The sequence below is a fragment of the Anopheles maculipalpis genome, chromosome 3RL (assembly GCF_943734695.1).
Source record: "Anopheles maculipalpis chromosome 3RL, idAnoMacuDA_375_x, whole genome shotgun sequence".
NCBI classification, from domain to species: Eukaryota; Metazoa; Arthropoda; class Insecta; order Diptera; family Culicidae; genus Anopheles; species Anopheles maculipalpis.
Genome location: NC_064872.1, coordinates 10,272,344 through 10,292,144, shown reverse-complemented (window position 1 = coordinate 10,292,144; position 19,801 = coordinate 10,272,344). Strand labels below are relative to the sequence as shown.

The window sequence follows — 19,801 nt, the reverse complement described above, 5'->3', positions numbered from 1 at the left end:
AGCGTGTGTGTGCGTATATATATGTGCTTCACAAATCGTCGAGAGGATAGAGGACGATAATAATCGAAACCAAAATATTGTAGACAAAAAAGAAAACGCTCGAACACAATCGAACACAATGCAAAGCGTGTATTCGATTAGGACAGGGAAACAGAATATAGAGAGAGAGACACGAGATCCTTATCTAAGAAGAAGGACTACGACAAGCGGTGCGAGCAACAATACGATCGATCGATGTCTGACCCAAACAATCAACAAACATGGAAATCAAAAACCACGCGCGCGCGCGCACGCATTCATATTAATCGGTTTCGGATCGGATAGTAAATAGTAATACCATCAACCATCAACCATCAACCAACAGAAGAAAAAAACGGCAAGATGCGTTTTGATGCGGACGGAGAAAAAACATTACTCTCACACAACACAACCGCAAACACACAAACTTTACACCACAACCGGTAAAAGAAGGGAAATCGTTCGTGTACTGTGATAATTTCTACTATTTTTTCGATACCGCGAACCTTCTGGTACCTCCCCCGCGTGGTGTTGTTATTGCAAGTAATACACAAAATGTTTTGTGATGTTTTTTTTCTTTCTGCTTCTTCTTCTGTTTGTTTAAATTATCACACACACACACACACACACACACACACACACACACACACACACACACACACACACACACACACACACACACACACACACACACACACACACACACACACACACACATACCCATCTCCGATAGGAAGAGGAGAAGGACCGGTTTGCACAGTAAAATTGGCATTTTTGTTTTTGTTTCATGTACTTTGTTAGCAAAACTGTGTTTAACAAATCCCCTGCATAAGCTCGTGTGTCATCCTCGTGTTTGTTTGTTTGTTAAATCGGTAATCAAACACAAACTTTGTATTGTAAGAGTGCTTACCATGTTGCGACACACTGGGAACTTATTACCTGCTCGGTTAGGTCCCTTAATGTTGCATGATTAGGGGGAAGAATGCTTGTGCCTAGATAGGTTTGATCCTAAAGCTCCCCTAAAAACCGCGCATAGCTTGAGGATGACATTGTACTAGGAATGCACGAGAAACAAGGAACGAGGGACTCAGTGGGAAACTCAGAAGTGACGCTTTGCAGGCATAATCGTTGCATGACCCCTCCCCGTTTCTTCCCCCTCTCCTGTCCACTCTTATAGTGATCGTTGTGTACATATATATACATATAAACACTAAGTTGTACAAGTTTTTACTATTTTAAATGGTTATTATCTATGAAGAAGAAAAAAAAACAAACAATGGATGAGATGGAGTTTTGCTTTCCCTTTTTTATTTTTGCATCTTTTTGTTCGTTATATAGTTCGGGTTTTGGAAATCGGGGACAGAAGCTTAACACCTAATAGATTAAGGCAAACAACGACAACACACAAACAAAAAAGAACCCATCAAACAAAACAATCCCCGCGGCAGAGTACAGACAGAACACATCCTTCTTCACCACTACACGAAAAGCTTAAAGACTTCCTTTTTGGCGCGTATCGCGAGGTCGATTACAGATCCATTTTATGAGTGTTTTTTTTCTGTTTTGTTTGTTATTTTATCCCGTTTTTGTTATTACTATTGACTACGCTATCCAGCATGTTGATATTTTATCTGATTTTTCTTTAATCGGTTTTCCAGTTTTATTGAAATCTGTTTTTGTAATTGTTTTGCTTGTTAGCGAGCTCTTCTACCATTGCTACAACTTTGTGTAAATATTGTTTTGTGAAACCAAAAGTACTTCTTTTCCCTGATGTTTTTTTTCTTCCCCCCCGTTAATTTTTAATAATCTTCATTCCTTCGCTAGCATGCTATCACACATCGCGTTTTAGATATTTTTCGCCTTTCAACCTACGATACGCCGCGCCAATACCGAAAGAAAAGTTCACACAGAGCCACACGACCCGATGATGGATTTTTTGTTTTGTTTGCAAAGCCAATCTGGATCGGGCTTTACGTTTACACACTGATTGTTGGGGCGTCACTACAGCTGTAATATTATTATTATCTTTATTATTAATAATATTATTATTATTATTATTATTTTGCGATAGAAATACATTTATTATAATTATTATTAATATTATTATTCGCTATCCAATTCTACGATTTACACAACGTGTTGCGGTTAGTTTTATTCTTTGTGTTTTTTTTTTTAGCTATTGTGAAGAATGGAGATTGAATGAGGGAGAGGAGAAAATCATACTTTTCGTAGCGGGACGACAAAACAAAAAAAAGCCGCAAAGTTGTGAAAAGTGTTGCGAGAGTTAAAAAGCTCTGCTCTGCTACGAAACAAAAACTACACGGATGGGATAAATTATTATTACGTGGTAAAAATGTGTTTGTGTTTTTTTTTTTTTGCAAAATAAAGTTGCAGAAACAACACTCTATTAAAAGTTATGAAAATCAAAAACCGATAAAAAAAATTTGGCAAGAAACACTTGGAATTGGAAGAAGCAAAAAAAAAATTCAAATACTGAAAAGAATAATCAAATTAAATTGCTGGGAAGAAAACGAAAAGTATATAATTTGTTATCGATTATTGAATAATAAACAAAAAAGCAACATCTTTAAAGTTTAGTTTAGTCGCTCTTTATTTTTTATCACATTGTTTTAATTTTTTAAACTTTATTTTTTGCCTTTTGTTTCCTTGTGCTGTCGATCCTTTACTAATCTGGTTTTTAGTAAAAAACACACACACACACATACATACATACTTAAACAAATGCATAAACCTGTGCAATCTGCATCTGAGCAAAAATTGGACAGTTTTGAATCTATTAAGCTATCCACAAATTGCTCGATTTGTAATAAAATATCAAACAACACTACCCCATAGTACATGAACAAAGTGCATTACTAAACATTGTGGCCGAGGCCGCGCGCGACGCTACTGTATTATAGTATTAAATATTTGGCTCTACTCTGCTGAAGGAAGCAACATCTCCCTACCAAGAACTGTTAAGAAAACCGAATCGAATCGAGGTATTTTTGCTTTTTTTTCTTTGGGCAAGCGTAACAACACCAACACCGATCACATGGGACCGGACTCGATGGGAGTATGGCTTGGCATATTTTGCAACACGGAGAAAAAAAAAACAAAGCTTCCGAAGCATTATTATTACGGCACAGCTTCCCCACAAGGCACAAATAATCCAGATTTCTGATACGAAGCAAAAGTACATAGTACCAAACGAACCAACAACTAAACATACAAATACGTAAGCTTATGATAGCAGTACCAAGTAAAATGGTGGTTTCCGGGGCTCGATTCGCAACGACGAAGGATGGCCATTACAGTGACATACGAACGCTACTAAACTACTACTAACTTCTACTTCATTCGTAACAATACTGCGCATAAATAGTCTAAAAGAAGGTAGCCGAAACCCAAGTATTAACTAAATATCTTCCTGTTTTTCTTCTTCTTCACCGAAGCCTTTCACGTACATACGGATAATGCGATAAGGAAGATCATGTAAAATAGAACAAAGTAACCGATATTTAGGATAAAAACCACAACAACAAAAAACTGCTCGATAATAGCATGAAATTCGAATAAAACACTGCCTCTGTTCTTTAACCGAGAACAATAAGCAAAAACAAACATACAAACCAAACATAGAGAAAGCCTAGAAGAAGTGGAACTAAATCGAAGCACCAGTTCCGGGATTTAAGGCATTTTTTTTTCCTCCCCATTATTTGGCTGCATAAATTGCAAAATTAATTTAAATTTTTTGCTCAACCTGCTTTTCAATCGCCTTCTTCAGTTTGCATGTTAATTTCTAACGAATCGCGTACCAAAACGGTCGAATTGCGTGCCATTTTGCCTTGAATTTCCTGCTTTCTTTGACGTGGTCACTAGGGCTAGATGTCCTTTGACAACTTCTAGTTCTAGGGAGACGATCCGATCGATCCGGATCCAACTAGGGATCGATCCTCAGAATCCGATACTAATCCCTGGTACTTTGTCGAGTGTTTGGTGACAGATCCATTGTTATCCAAGTACAAAGTCCATTGTAGTAATACACTGTGCGAGGAACCAACCGATCCTTCTAGATCAGATCGAGATCCCTTTTTCTACTTGGCTTAACGACCTTCTAGTCAAGCCGACCGGCTCGACTAGACAGTTCCTCACTACGGAGAAACGGTCCGGATAGGTTTTAACTGAACCCTGGTTCGTGTCGTGTGAATTCCAGATCCCTATTGTGCCTATATCCATCCTTATAGGAAGATTTATTCGCGAACTCGATCTGATATAAAACACCTATCCGTAGTATCGAACCGATTATGCCCGGTATAAGGCAATATCCAAGGAGGAAATGCCTTGTGAAAATGGCAATAAGCCAACACTTGCGTTGTTGACCTTACGGCAATGAGACTTTGGGTCTTTAAGATCTCATTCGCCTCTGAGATTTTAGAAAAGAGCAATCCAGGGTTTCGTCCGTTGAAAATAAAATAAAATTACAACCAAAAACATTGTAACAAAATTCGAATCAGTGACAACGGAACATAATTCGAAGGAGCTAACACGCGTCTCGAAGCTTTTCCGAAAGTTTACTGCTTATCGCAAGTCTTGGTTGACGAAAAATACTTCAAATAATATCCAAAATGTTTAAACATTTTTGTAAAATAACTCATATAATATGGTTGCAGAATGTTGCAACAAAAAACACAAAAGAAACAAGGAAAAAGCGCCTCTTACTCGCGTCGTTATGTACACGATAAGCCAATTGTACTCCATTTTCCTCCACGGGTCAACGTAAAACTTAAACATAAACTACAAATAGAACGACGTACAAACTACATGTCTGGGGAAATACTGAGCATGATTGTTTAACAAAAGATCTTTAACGACGAAGCGAATGAGCATCGTTTTGATCAGCTAACCTCAGCTAAATAGCCGTTTGTTGTAAGCCTACAAATACGGGCTCTGACAAACAAACAAACAAAAAAACTGTAAACACCTGTAAATTAATCTGTAATTCAACTTTCGCTAACTATTCTGTACTCTCACGCATGGTGTACAGGTTGAGATAGCGTTAAAACTGCGTAAAAACAAAAAGAACGGAAAAAGACAAACAAATACAAAAGCTAAACAAAACTCTACATAAATATATTTACCTCTAGTTACCAATCTGTGTAAAAACTAAACAAAACGAAAAAAACAAAAGGTGTATAATCAATGTTTCTCTTCTTCGACATTTTGTGTAATGAAAAAACAAAACAGAACAAACAAAGAAGAGAAGAAAAAAAAAGAAAATATTTATAATAGCCGCGCGCTCTTTTTCCTCTTTCCAATGCTGTTCGGATGCATCTAAACAGACCAAGAGAGCTTCAAAAACAAAAACGAAAACGTGCAAATGTGCTGTTAACCCGTTGTTATAATTCCCTCAGTACGTTCAATACCTGATAACGGAAGGCTTTTGTGCAGTTTCGCAATTATTTAATTTTTTTTTTTTTTGAAACATTCTTTTCATATCTTCTCTTTTCCACCTTCTTTAAGAAGTAAAATCTCTTCTAACACAAACGAGCATGCGCCGCAAGAACTACAAAATATTAAACAGTAAAGCAAGGGAAACAGTAAACATTTAACAGCAATTTAACGATTTATTAATGAAATTTATTTATTGAGACGGATGGGTAAGAATGAAAATGTAATAAGTTGTAAACAGTAAAAAGCCAATTTTTTTACCGATTTCTGTTTGGCACTTAAAATTCATTTTAAATTGGTTCAATAACGCAAAACAATTTCATATATTTCGGTATTCAATTATGGATCTTTGTACACAAAATATTGTCAAATCTTTGCTGTACAGCTTGTACCTTAGCCATGGGTGTTTTCCGCTCGGTCTAGGCTTCTAGGCGCTAGGCAGGGAAAATCCGAAACTAGGAGGGGGATACTTCGGAGACAATCTTCTATAAATCAATCCAGATTCTGCCATAAGACACCATTGCTTTGAGGCTTTCCCATCTAGCTAAAGGCATACCTACTAACAAGAAAAAGGCTAACAGACAAGCTCTACGAACTCTAAGCCCGGCTCTAAGCCCGTTAGAGCCTGGTCATGTCATGAGAATGGCACCGGACGACCTAGCCTATAAAGTCTTTTTGGCCGTCCATTTGGACTTCTATGGCGTAGACCGGCACTAGACGGTGAGCGGTATTTTTGAAAAAGCTTCTTCGATAAGTAATTTGTCCAAAAAATTATTTTAGTGACTGGTGCTGCATCCACTCCATCGATGAAGTGTTCACTCGCTAAAATATACAGCCACCGTCGAACAACAAGTTTAATATAGCAATGTCCATCCGTCTTGTCCAGGATATTATCTTCTCGGTTTAGACGTATGTAATGATCCTCTCTATCCAAGCTTCCTCTTTGATAAAGCCTTACTTTCTGCATTAATGTAGAGTCACACCACGCTATTGGGTGGCCGCAAATCTACTCCCTATTAAATGTGTCTGCTTTCTCGAGAAGTCATGCCAATGTTGCAAACATACGAATGTCGTTAGCTCGCTCTCTCTCACTCTCTCTCATGTTGTCCTGCTCTTTTAAAGACCACGTCGTCATGACATGGCCCGGTCAACAATAGATTTCCAGGAAACTCTATTCCTGGCTGCAGCTTCCCATCCGTGTAAGCACCCGATCTCCGACAGGTCACCCTTCACCTGATCCAGCCAACGAACTCGCTGGGCTCCCCGACGCCTCGTACCGAACTGGGGCTCGCTGACGAATACCTTCTTGGCGGGGCATGCGTCCGGCATCCTCATAACATGCCCCAGCCATCGTATCTGGCCGGGCTTTGCTATCCTTCAGGATGTCCGGTATTTCGTATAGCTCAGCAAGTTCGTGGTTCATCGTTTTTCCTCCACACTCCATGCTCAAACACACCAATGGATGGTCCAAGACTCGTGGCCATATAGGACCGTAGGGCGAACCAGTGTGCGATATATCTCACATTTCGTGCGGTCTCGAAGTCTTCTCGATCTCAGCAGACGGTGAAGGCCGTAGTAGGCACGATTCCCCTGAACAATGTGTCTCCGGATTTCGCTGCAGACGATAGCAGAACTCCTCTACCATCTCGAGGTTGTCTCCGTCGACTAACTCGCTGCTTCCCACTCGGGTTCTATCGCGACCAGAGCCTCCGGCAAGCAGATATTTCGTCTTCGTCGCATTGATCATCAATCCACGTTTCAGTCCGTTATGCGCTTCGCACACATTCGCTGTCGTCTTGCCAACGATGTCAATGTCATAGGCGAAGCCAAGAAATTGACGAGAGAATGTCGTTAGCATGTGCAAAAATACTTCAAACTTCCTAAATACTTTGGTGCAACGTTAGGGCACAAAGTCATCGAATGAAATACCCCTAAATGTGTACGTTGCTGGGCGCTTTGGTTTGTTTCGGTTAGTAGCTATCGAACTTGATGAGTCGCTTGACACTCCTTTCCCAGGCTCTCAAACTTTGATGCTAGAAAGTAACAGAAATCTCTTACGGCTGCTCATGTTTTTAATTACAAATTTTAAATGAAAGGTTTGTGTCAAAACATTAATGTTTCCCACGCATTTCGTACAGTTTTGATACAAGGAAACAATTCGTTAGTGCAAATTATACAAACATTATAAAAAGGTGTAATATTTTACTGTTTATACACGTACACAAATATTATTTTATTGTCTCTTAAAATTTTTATCTTCATTCTACACACGTAGGTATGCGTATAATTCATGTGAGGGACTGTTTTAGCAAATAAAGAACTAAATTCTGCTAATCCCTTTTAGCTTTTGCTAAAGCTAATAAACAGAATGCCATTATTAGGCAAAAATAAAATTCTTCTAAGACGAAAAACGTCTCTAAATGGCGGCAAATAGCTTCATTCTTTTAATGTTTTCCTTGCAACTGATTTGCTCTCATTTACCACGATTTACCAAGCAACGGTTAGACTGCGAAAACAAGAACAAGAAACTCCAAATGAAGCTGCTGCATGCCCCGGGATAAGCCCTCGACTGAGCCGTAAACTGAGCGGGAAATCGAACGATAAAACGAATCAAGTGCAATTCATCGCGAAGAAAACGGAGAAAAACGTGAGTAAACGATGCGTAATTAGTGGGGAAAAGAAAAAAAAAACAAAAAGTAGTAGACAAATTCTTCAGTCATAATTTCGTAGCAAAAATTAACAAAATTAAACAAAAAAAAGCGGTACAATCCGCTCCGATACGGACGCACCTTCGATGGGAGGACGTGAGTCCGATAGCCGAACAAGTCGTAAGCCTCCGGTTGGGACTGACATGATTGACTGACTGACTGATTGATAAGTGAACAGTGAAAAGTGGAAAAAGAAAACGGACTCAAAAAATTAAAACAAACAAAAAAAGGTGTTGATGATGGGAAAAGAAAACTTCAACAAAGAATGTATTTTGCGAGTAATATTTGTATAGCCCAAGAAAGAGGACACACACACACACACACACGAGCGCCTCGTATGTTCTCGAACTCGAAGTTAGTAGAAATATTAGAAAACAAAGAAGAAACACATCGAAAGGGATGTGCAAAAAGTGTAAAAAAGGAGAGAGAGAGAGAGGGAGAGAGAAAAACAAATTGTTTTGCCTTTAAGAAATTATAATTTTTGATACCGTTCTTTTACATGTAAATAATTGGGCTGTAAAAATACACACACAGAAAAAAAAAAACGACATACAAAAATTGCTAAAATAGTTAATAATTGGCACATCGAAATTCGGCTCTCGATGGTGATGGAGAACAGTTTTAACGGTGTGATACACACTTTGCTAGCATTATTTTGGTCGTGAAGGTCGAGGAAGCGCGAGATAACATGTAACCAGAGTATACGAGCCGCGTCCTTCGGGTGCGATAAATGTGAGCACAGGGAACTCTTTCCTTCAAGACACACAGGACTCGACCGCCCCGTCCCTTAACACCGAAGACTCTTGCTCTTGGGTTGAGCGGGAGCGGTTTACGTTTTTTCCCTATTCTGTGCCCTATTTTGCTCCCATGCTTCACGACCATTACCGATTGGGACAAGTTATAACGATACTCACTTAACAAAGCAGAAGAAAACAAAAACAAAAACAACTGAACGTTCAAAATATGACAAGTTAATGTTAATAAGAAACATTATATTGCAAAATTAATATAATGAAAAGGAGAGATAGAACAAAGAAAGACACGAAAACACACAAAAATTACATTCGAGAAATCGAAAGGGAAGAGCGAAAGGGGACGATTTAAATGAAATGCTGTGTAATTGTAACTATACAAATAGATTATTATATACACCACCAAACACAAAAAAACACTCACACATTGATACATTTATTGCCCTACAACACCCTAGGACGATGGAAGCGTGCATTTACTGCAATCAGAACCAAAAGGAAATGGTTAAGCGCGAGATAAACAAAACAGCAAAAAACAAAAAAACAGTTAAAAACAGTTAAAAACAGTGATCCAAATGAACAAAAGCAAAAGTGCAACTAAACGTGTGTGCGTGTAACACGTGGACATGGGCGTTTGTATTACCACAGGTGATAGAAAGAGTAGAACAAACAAAAACTGAACATTAAACTAGTAAAAAAACAAACACACAACTTGTAAAACTAGCTTTGCCCGGACAAACAAATGTGTACATACATATATATTATATATATTGAAACCACAAACAAACAAACAAACAAAAAATCTATATACATTATATATATATATACATTTCATTTGAAGACTCACCAAATACAAATAAATCGAAGTTGATATTGTCAAACATGCTTTGGTTTTTTTCTGATGAGAGGATGTTACAGCCGAAGGGAAATACCCTTTTTTTTATCTGTGTAGGTCCTGGCAATCAGTGCCCTTGGTCTTCGTCCTCTTGCTAACCTTATGCCCTTTTCCTTTGCCCGCTTCTTCCTTCGCCGGCACAAGTACAAGTCACCACGAGATCTATTTCTTCCAAGCTCACAGAGACTCCTACGACGACTTTACATGCAGCCCTTCGAACCTCCGCCTGTTCGGCAGGGCAACCCAGCCGATCGGGGCACCTTCTTGAGGGTGTCCTAAGACACTTTTCTTCACACCGTTCGGTATAACAAGTGACCGTAAGTAATCGCGAGAATATATATATATGTATTTGCTTTGATGTGTGTACTCATTTTAATAAAGATCACCAAATTTCATCCCTAGCGTAACAAACTGAGAGTGTTTTGGGTTTACATTGAGCAAATGTTTGAAGAACAAGAAAGAAAAACCTTTTTTTTCGCTTTAACTGATCAGGGGGAGGAGAAATCGGGTTGGGGTAATTTACAGAAAGATGCGCGACCGAAAGATGCATCTAACGGTATTTTGCAATCTCCGATTGGACCGGAAATGGACGAGTTAACGCGAGATTTTCCACGGGAATGCTGTTATTTTCCGCAATAACTGGGCGGGGAGTGGAGGGATCGGGTTGGGGTGTTCGGCAAAAAGATGCGCGGCCTCAAGACGCATCTAACGGTATGCGGAACGCCAGGGTTAGACCAAAACTGAGAGAGTTATCGCCGATTTTCGCCGTTTTTCCGTAATAACTGGGCGGGGAGTGGAGGGATCGGGTTGGGGTGTTCGGCAAAAAGATGCGCGGCCCCAAGACGCATCTAACGGTATGCTGGACGCCAGGATCGAACAAAAACTGAGAGAGTTATGGTTGGTTTTTCACGGGAATGCTGCTGGCGGAATTTTCCGAAAGAGGTGGATCGGGGAGAAGGGGGAACCCTTAGTTTCCGTAAATATTGAAAAACACACTGCAGACGACTTTTTAAAAGATAAATAAAGAAAGAAACAAAATTGAGGATGAATTTCATAAAACTTGGAAAACGCGCTTAAATTGAGCGGAAAAATATTTGTCTTGACGGAAAGAAATAAATTTTCTGACCACTTTTAAAATTTCCATTTGCTACCTCCTCGGCTAGTATGCTCTCCTGTTACTCCTGGTCGGATTTTGCCGCATGAAAATCCACAAAAATTTGGCACAAAAATCCGACCAGGAGCGACTGGAAGTAACAGGAGAGCATGAATTCGAGGAGATAGCTCGGGCCGGCCGAAAAATTCCAAATTCAATTTTAAAATCCAAAGTCAGTTTTAAAATCCCGAGTCAAAATTTTAAGTTGAATTCCAAACTTAAAATTTCCAACCCAACTTCAACTTGGATTTCGAAAATTAAAACTGGATTTGGATTTTTTCGGCCGGCCCGAGCTATCTCCTCGAATGCATGCTCTCCTGTTACAACGAGTCGCTCCTGGTCGGATTTTTGTGCCAAATTTTTGTGGATTTTCATGCGGCAAAATCCGACCAGGAGTAACAGGAGAGCATACTAGCCGAGGAGGTAGCAAATGGAAATTTTAAAAGTGGTCAGAAAATTTATTTCTTTCCGTCAAGACAAATATTTTTCCGCTCAATTTAAGCGCGTTTTCCAAGTTTTATGAAATTCATCCTCAATTTTGTTTCTTTCTTTATTTACCTTTTAAAAAATCCTCTGCAACGTGTTTTTCAATATTTACGGAAACTAAGGGCTCCCCCTTCTCCCCGATCCCCCTCTTTCGGGAAATTCCGCCAGCAGCATTCCCGTGGAAAACCAACGATAACTCGCTCAGTTTTTGTTCGATCCTGGCGTCCAGCATACCGTTAGATGCGTCTTGAGGCCGCGCATCTTTTTGCCGAACACCCCAACCCGATCCCTCCACCCCCCGCCCAGTTATTGCGGAAAATCGGCGAAAATCGGCGATAACTTTCTCAGTTTTGATCCGATCCTGGCGTTCCGCATACCGTTAGATGCGTCTTGGGGCCGCGCATCTTTTTGCCCAACACCTCAACCCGATCCCTCCACTCTCCGTCCAGTTATTGCGGAAAATAACAGCATTCCCGTGGAAAATCTCTTAACTTGTCCAATCGGAGATTGCAAAATACCGTTAGATGCATCTTTCGGTCGCGCATCTTTCTGTAAATTACCCCAACCCGATTTCTCCTCCCCCTGATCAGTCAAAGCGAAAAAAAAGGTTTTTCTTTCTTGTTCTTCAAACATTTGCTCAATGTAAACCCAAAACACTCTCAGTTTGTTACGCTAGGGATGAAATTTGGTGATCTTTATTAAAATGAGTACACACATCAAAGCAAATACAATTATATTCTCACAATTACTTACTTCCTTTTGTCCGTTACCTTCGCAATTCCACATCAATTTCATTTAAATGTAATTGTATATATAATCTGCTTCATTTTCAGCTTTTGCAACCAAAGATGCTTTGCTTGGTCGTGTGCGGTTGCCTGTCATCTAATTTTTGCTTTGATAATCCTACAAGATAACAGTGCTAACTCTACGGTAGGTCATCCCCCCTCGCTTCCGCTACGTCGTCTTTAATATCCACCAGCAGGTGGTTTTTTGAGCAAATCTTTGTTACGCTCCAACATTTCCTCCTTTCGCTCTTTGCGTGCCTTGGTGAGCATTTTCTCTAGCTCCTCTAGCGAAACGTCACCGGCAACGGCTGACGATGATGCGGCTGCAGCACCAGCACCGCTGTTGGCGGCATTTGCCAATGCGGATTCATCTCCTCCATCCTCGTGTCGTCGTACTTTCTTCTGCTCACCACCACCATCATCGTCCGCCCAGCGTCCTTCAATGTCGTGCGGAATTTTGGCAGATCCACCGCTGTTGGAACGCTGACTACCGGCGGAAGATGATCGACGTTGGCGCGATTTCTCGGCACGGGATGATTCCGGCGAACTGTTGTTCCTCGTCGCATCATCGCCCCGTGCCGTCGGTCCGCTCGTAGAGCTACCACCGCCACCGGAAGTATTCAAGTCTTCCTTTGAACGCTTGGACGAAGAATCACGTCCTTCGGAGCGCCGATGATGATGGTCCCGGTCCCGGCTATCCTCGCGATCACGCTGATTCTCGCGACTATCTCCCCGGCTACTACCACGACGAGCGAGCGGCGACCGTTCCCGACTGTGATGCTGTTGGCCAGCACGACCATCTCCTCCCCGGTCCCGACTGTCGCCACGTCTGTTGTGGTGCCGGGGACGATCATCACCAGGGCTGTTTGGTCGGCGATCGGGCGATTTGCTCATGCTGCGACTGTACGACCGCTGGAACCGTCCACGATAGCGTGGTCGGAACGGTGGCCTATCACGCCCACCGCTACCAATTCCGCCACCACTACCCCCACCGCCGCCACGACCCCCGACGTAACGGTTGTCTCTAAAATCGCGGAACCCACCGCGTCTGTAATGGCCACGTGAATTATTAAATCGATTCCCCCCACCGAACGGACCCATCCGGTCACCACCTCCGTAACCTCCTCCGCCCCCTCCCCGACCACCACGATAAATGCGTCGATCAAAGCGACGACGTTCGAAGCTACGCGATCGTGACCGGCTGCGTGAGTAGCTGCCGGAGCGCGATCGGCTGAATGATCGCGACCGTGATCGACTGAACCGGCGGCTGCTGCGCCGGAAACTGCCCGACCGCGAACGGCGCCGTTCGCTGCGTGATCGCGAACGGGACCGCGAGCTACCGTAATTACGTGTTCGCGATTTGCTGCGCGATCGACGCATCGATGGCGCTGCCGACGGTTCGGGCGGTTTGGACCCACCACCGGTGGTGGACGGGGTAGTTTCTGCCGTTGCTAGCCGGAAGTTACCAAACTTGTCCAGCACAACCGGACCGGACTTGACCAGTGGCACCTGTGATGTCGTGGTGGTGGCGCTGCTGGTGCCAAACTTCCCCTTATCAGACGCACGATCATCATACCGTCCACCGAAGCGACTACTACCGAGTGTGGTACGGTCGTTGGGCTGCGGTTTGGTCGGTGCACCGTACGGTGGACCGCCACCACCGTTCGATTCGTCGTCCGACTCATTGCTGAACGGATGCTGGGCGAGCCCCGCCGACAGGCTGGTGATCATTGGGATTGTTTCCTTCGTGGGGCGTTTATCCTTGTTGAACATCATGCGCCATTTACCTTCCTTACCGCTTTCATCAATACCGGCCGCTGCCGTTGGTCCTGCACGCTCCAGATCAAGCAAATCGGATGGTTTGGCAGGGGACGCATAAGGAGAGAGAGAGAAAGAGGATAGAGAGAGAAGAGAGAGAGAGACATAAGTTATAATGCGACGCAGATGATCCTTACTAGAATTGTGCACACTAAAAATGAGTGAGAGAGTTTAATCCTACATGTGAAACTACTCACTCACTCACTCACTCTTTTCGGTTCATATTCACTCACTCACTTTGTGTGCGAAATAATTGCCCTCTGCACGGATAAGTTATTTCTCTTTAAAAATCTCGCCTACTTTGATGCAAAACCAACAGTAGATGGAGGAGGTATGCATGCCACCGGTGGTTTTGAATCGAGCAGGCATATTTTTTAAGGGCAATTGAGTTACTAATGAATGTTCAAGGAGAGTTTTTCACCTCATGGTATTACTTCCCATACAGAGTGAGTATGAAGAGAAAAAGAGTGCCCTGGGAACCAAATCTCACTTTTCACTCTTCGTTTCTGATTCAAATCTTAAAAAGAACAGTTATTTTTCACATTTCCAATTCTTACCTCTTGAAGTTCCGGCACTTGGTCCTCCACCAGCACCAAGCAGTGCGGATAAAGCTTCCGCAACCGAACCACCGACGGATAGTTTTGAACCGAGCTCATCCAGTACGGGGAAATTTTCAAATATCCTGCAACACACACACAGCAATAAAATGCAAAATAAAATTTTCTTGCCAAATAAATCGCAATAAAGAAGTAAAACAACCAAAAAACGTACTTCAGCGCTTCGCGTAACTTATCCTTGCCCGATGCACCGTCATCGTCACCACAACCACCACCACCACCCTTGTCCTTTTTCTTTGACTTTTTCTTTTCATCCGATTTGCGCTTCTTCTTGCTTTCCTTCTTGGCCTTTTTCTCGTCCTTTTTCTTTTTTTTCTTCGATTTGTCTTCCATCTGCTTGCGCTCCTTCTGGTACTTGTTTGCCTCGGCGACAAATCTACGAACCTTTTCTTCGTAGTTCTCCTCGTCACGTGGCATCTCTAAAAACTTGCGCACCTGTGGCCGGGTAGAGATAAATTGAGAAACGAGTTAAAACTTTATGATTTTCCGTGATGAATTGCGATAATAAATGTATGCATTTAAAAAATAGACTATATTGAGCAATGATTATATTCAACTGTCCTGTGTTTTAGTCATCCTTTCCACCATTCTTACTAGTGAAAGGCACTCGGAGGTGGAACTACCTGGTTCAGAAACTACTCCGTGTCCAACCAGTGTCCCTAACGACCAAACAAATCCTTCCAAGCAAATACTCTCTTTAGATCCCTCAAAGTCACTTCTGAAAAAAAGTTTTTAGCTAACCTAGAATGGTCCATTTCCACCTTATTTTGACTCTGAAGACGCTTGAATCCCACACTGAATTATCGTTTATCGAATATCATTGAATGTCTCCATCCTAACCCTCAGCAGTAATCCATCTTTTTTTTTTCAGACCTAATTCCGTTGCTTCTAGGCATCAAATTCAATACGGAATGCTCATAAAATCGTCAAAAAACGGCTAAAACACAAGGCTAAAAGTGCCATCCAACTGTCGCAAATCTCTCATATTTTTTAAATGCATACCTTTCTCCAGTATGTCGACAATCTTCACTTACCTTTTGCTCGTAATCATCCATTCCCGATTGACCGTGGCCTGAAGCGTGTCCACCGAACACGCTACTACCCTGCCCACCGATAGGGTAACCGACCAGTTCGCCCGGCGCAGGGCCACCGTAACCTCCCGCCGCATTCATGCGCTTGTTGCCGCCCATCGGCGATTCGGATTTCGGTTTCTTATCATTCTTCGAGCGTTTGCGCTTTTTGTTTCGCGAGCTGGATGAATCTGAAATAGAGAGAGCAAGTGGAAGATATGATGTAATAAAACGGGTAGAATAAAAGGATCGATTGTTACAATCATGATACTCTTTTTCATCTAATTGTCAAATTGTGCTGTTTAAGGAAGATTTCATGCGACGCAGATACGCAGTGTTCTGCATTCTATCGAACTGGTCCTGTCTCAAACTCTGCGATCCCTGAGAAATGTTAGCTAAACACGGACATCAGCGGGGATCCTTTTCATGCTACCATAGTTAAAGTTTGTGCGTGAGTTTGTGGAGGGATAAACGATCGCGTTTCGACTGCATTGTAATCTTTGTACCTCAAAGTCCTAGGATCCAGATGCCGGTGGTGAGTCGACCGTCCTACAAAAAGAAAGAAACATTCTGCCGCTTTCTGTTGATCGTGCTTGCATTTTCTTTTCCAAGTTGCAATGCTTTCGAGCCATCCGTTCGCGGCGTTCTTCTTGGAGCATTTTGTGTGTGTGTGTGGGTGCATTTGCTTGAGCTTTGCAGCAAAACTATCCGGAAGATTCAATACCGCAATACGAGAACACGGAGCACTCGTTCATATCATCACAGCAACGGTTACGTCTTGTAATGCTTTGAACAATAAATTCATCTCTCATCATCAATTGTTTGTAACTTTTACAACCTAAAACATACGAACATAACTGCACTATAGACATGATCATAGATATAGCGGAGGGGTATTGGGGACTTGTTTAGAAATAAAACTAGCAATTTAATCAATTCTTCACTTTTTGGGAAGGTTACGGACACAGAACAATGGATATGAATTTAATTTTGAAGCAACAAAAAGAGGTGCGCGCGCCCAACGAGAGATATTACTTTAAAACACCTTTCGAGGGCGCATCCCTCTGAATGGAAAATAATTGCGAAACAAACAAGATATCAGGACGATACCGCGAGATAGTAAAAGGACAAGAATATGTAGGCACACGCGCGTGAACATTAACCATTGGGGTCACACACAATTGAAGTGAAAATTTTCACGCTAAACCATCCACGCTACACACGTTGCTGCTACCTACCAGAACTGCTCGACGATGCACTGCTGCTGCTGCTGCTCGAGTCACTGCTCGAGTCGCTACTGTCCGAGCTAGCGGTGCTCGAATCGCTAGAACTGCTATGGTGCTTCCTGTGTCGTTTCTTGCGATCCTTTTTGCTTTCCTTCTTACGATCCTTGCGCGAGCCTTCGTTGTTATCGCGCTTGCTGCTGCTGCTACCACCGCCACCACCAAACAAACCACTTCCGCCGGACGTATCCGGTTCCTGCTTGTTGCGATCGCTTGACGAAGGTTTCACAATATTTAGTGCTAAAGTTTGGCAAAGAAAAGAAGAAAATGAGCACATGGTGAGTATATGTCTCTAAAGCGAAACACTAACTTCACACTACTTACATGGCAATTCTAGCTCTGTCGGTTCCACGATTTGCTTTCCGGTGAATGGTTTCGATTTCAGGAAGTCAAGCGAAGTCTGTGCCTCCTCGTGGTGCGGTATAATGTTCAGACAGTCCTGGTACGCTTTCTTCGCTTCTTCGAACCGATTTTCCTCCTCGTAGCTGCGTCCCAGTGCCACCAACGTTTCGCCCATATACTTACGCGCGTTTGCATGGGAAGGGTTTAGCTTGAGGGCCGCTTCAAAATCTTCGACTGCCTTCTTGAACGAGCCACTGTTGGCGTACAGTGCACCGCGCGCCACCAATCCTTCCACGTTCCGTGGATCCATGCTGAGTGCCTTGTTTAGGCATTGGAAAGCTTCGGCGTGCCTTCCTTCCTTGAAATGCTCAATTCCTTGAGCAACCGATCTGGTGCAGGAGAGAAATAGACAATGAGTTACGAGAGGACCAGAGTAAAATCATTCCTTCTCAGTACGCACAACACTAGAACAGAGACATGATCAAGAAAGAAACTCACCTAAATGCCCATTTGCTGTTTTGCGAATTGCGCAGTTCCGCTGCATATTCCTGCGACGGATATCTGCCCTTTAGGCTCGACATGTTCGTACAGTATTCGCTGCTATTTAGTCCGACCGATTGGTACAACTGCTCGATATAGGCAGGATCATTAAAAGATGGCGAACTTTCCACGTAATCCTCGTAGGTTTCGTACTCCTTTCGCTTCAAGGTAATACTGGTGTGAGAGGAACATGAAATGAAAAGTGTACAGGAATTAATTAGGAAAACAGATCCGCGATCGATTTTTGTCATTAACAAACACATCCGTCACTCTGTGTGATTGTGTGTGTGCGGGCCCTTGGAATTATATAAAAAAAAAAACAAGTGCGGCGGGGTCACATATCAAGAAAGATTTTCTTTAAAACGCTTTTTCCGGGAATAAGTTTCAATTTCGTCTCACGCTAACAGCTTGGTGGGGGTTTCTCCATATTCGGTCCACCGGTTTGTTTATTGGGATTTTTTTGATTAGATGGGCATTATGCCAGTTGCACCTAGTGCTGCTGATCGTGCTGTTGCTGCAGATGCGCCTTGTTGCTTTCTTCTTTCCTTTTCTTTTCGTATCATTTCTTGCAGCCGTACAGAACGCACTTACTTGTAAATGTTCGGCATATCGTCCTTATTTAGCAATCCGTACTCTATCGTTTCCGGTGCTCGGCTTTGAGCGGTACGTTTCATCGAGCAATTGATGCGTCGTGCGTCGGGATGTACATCGATCACCTCGCAACAGATCAGATCGTTAGCCAAGAAACCTTTCGGTGCGATAGAAATTTTCTCCGGTGTGATCAGGTCATTTTTAGCGATTGTACCCTACAAAAAGTAATCACGGTAAGGTTTATTTAATTTTTCCTATCATTAATTTGAGGATTTGTTTTTTTTTTTTTTTGTAGGGGATAATTTTGAAGAAATATTACATACATGCGCGGCCATTTAGCTCATAGTTACCTTGATGGACTTGTTACGAATGAAAGACGTGACGTTGCCCACAATAAATATGGGTCTAAATAGGAGCCCGGCAAAGTGTTTGTACATTGTCACGGAACCATACACAACATCGCCTGGTTGTACGGTCTAGAAATAAAAAGGGCAACATTTTTGGTAGACTGGTAAGGTCTGACGGTACTTACGAGGTGGTTGAGGAGTTTGTAACAATGGCTTCGGGAAACAATTAAAACATTCCAATACCTCAAGCAGATGTGTTATGCTTTCAGCCGGTTCCGTATCCAGAAAAGCATCCAACGGTGGTACGGCGAAAAGATTGTCTAGAATTAAAATTGTCAGCACGACACGGTGTGATGACCGATGTGAACGAGCGTTTGTTTTCGAGCCGGGCTGGTACTTACTTTCTTTGTAATCCAGTTTTGGACCTGCCCCAGATGCGACGTAAGGATAGTGCCGGTATAGCGTGTTTGCATTGCGCACTAAAAATTGTTGCAGCTTTAACCGTTTGGCTCGTTCCTGCAGCGTAAAGTGCTTCTGACGTGTCATGTACACGACGAAATCCAGACTATTGTCGATGCCGAGTTTTTGCAGCTCGTACGGTTGCAGCTCCGATTCCAATATTTTTTGCAATGGTTTCCCGTGGTACCCAACGGCCCGTTGGATAAGCTCACGGTTGAGTGGTGGATCGTAGCTCATGATGTAGCTATTGAGTTGTGGTTTGTGCGTGTGTACTTGACCTTTTCTACTTATATGCGGTGCACGGCACAGTCCCTTGGGACGATTTTCTTCATCAAGCGAGCTGCGATTTCACAAATTTTCACTTTCAAAACTCTTGACACACTTCAAACGGGATGCGATACGGTATTATGAACCTGGCCGCGAAACAAATGTGGAGGATCGGTTTGTTCCGTTTTTTTTTCTTTCTATCGTTGCTTCTACCTTATT

General features: G+C 42.4%; 2 protein-coding genes across 2 annotated transcripts in view; one reads left to right on the top strand and one right to left on the bottom strand.

Annotated features, from left to right (window-relative positions):
• The window catches only part of LOC126564774 (lanC-like protein 3 homolog), a 205,702-nt gene that overhangs the window by 181,752 nt on the left and 4,149 nt on the right, over positions 1-19,801 (top strand). The window lies entirely within an intron of this gene.
• LOC126565786 (tetratricopeptide repeat protein 14 homolog) lies at positions 12,429-19,552 on the bottom strand. Its single transcript, XM_050222995.1, has 11 exons — positions 19,258-19,552; positions 19,100-19,176; positions 18,860-18,985; positions 18,510-18,724; positions 17,877-18,092; positions 17,361-17,767; positions 16,992-17,276; positions 15,718-15,944; positions 14,838-15,118; positions 14,621-14,748; positions 12,429-14,122 (listed from the first exon to the last, which is right to left on the bottom strand). Exons 1-11 carry the CDS (start codon positions 19,550-19,552, stop codon positions 12,429-12,431), a joined length of 3,951 nt encoding a protein of 1,316 aa, XP_050078952.1.

Coding starts and splice junctions, on each gene's coding strand:
- LOC126565786 (XM_050222995.1), bottom strand. CDS start 19,552: ATGAGCTACGATCCACCACTCAACCGTGAGCTTATCCAACGGGCCGTT. Junction 19,177..19,257: donor AAAACTGGATTACAAAGAAA/GTAAGTACCAGC, acceptor TTTTAATTCTAG/ACAATCTTTTCGCCGTACCA. Junction 18,725..18,859: donor TTCGTAACAAGTCCATCAAG/GTAACTATGAGC, acceptor TACTTTTTGTAG/GGTACAATCGCTAAAAATGA.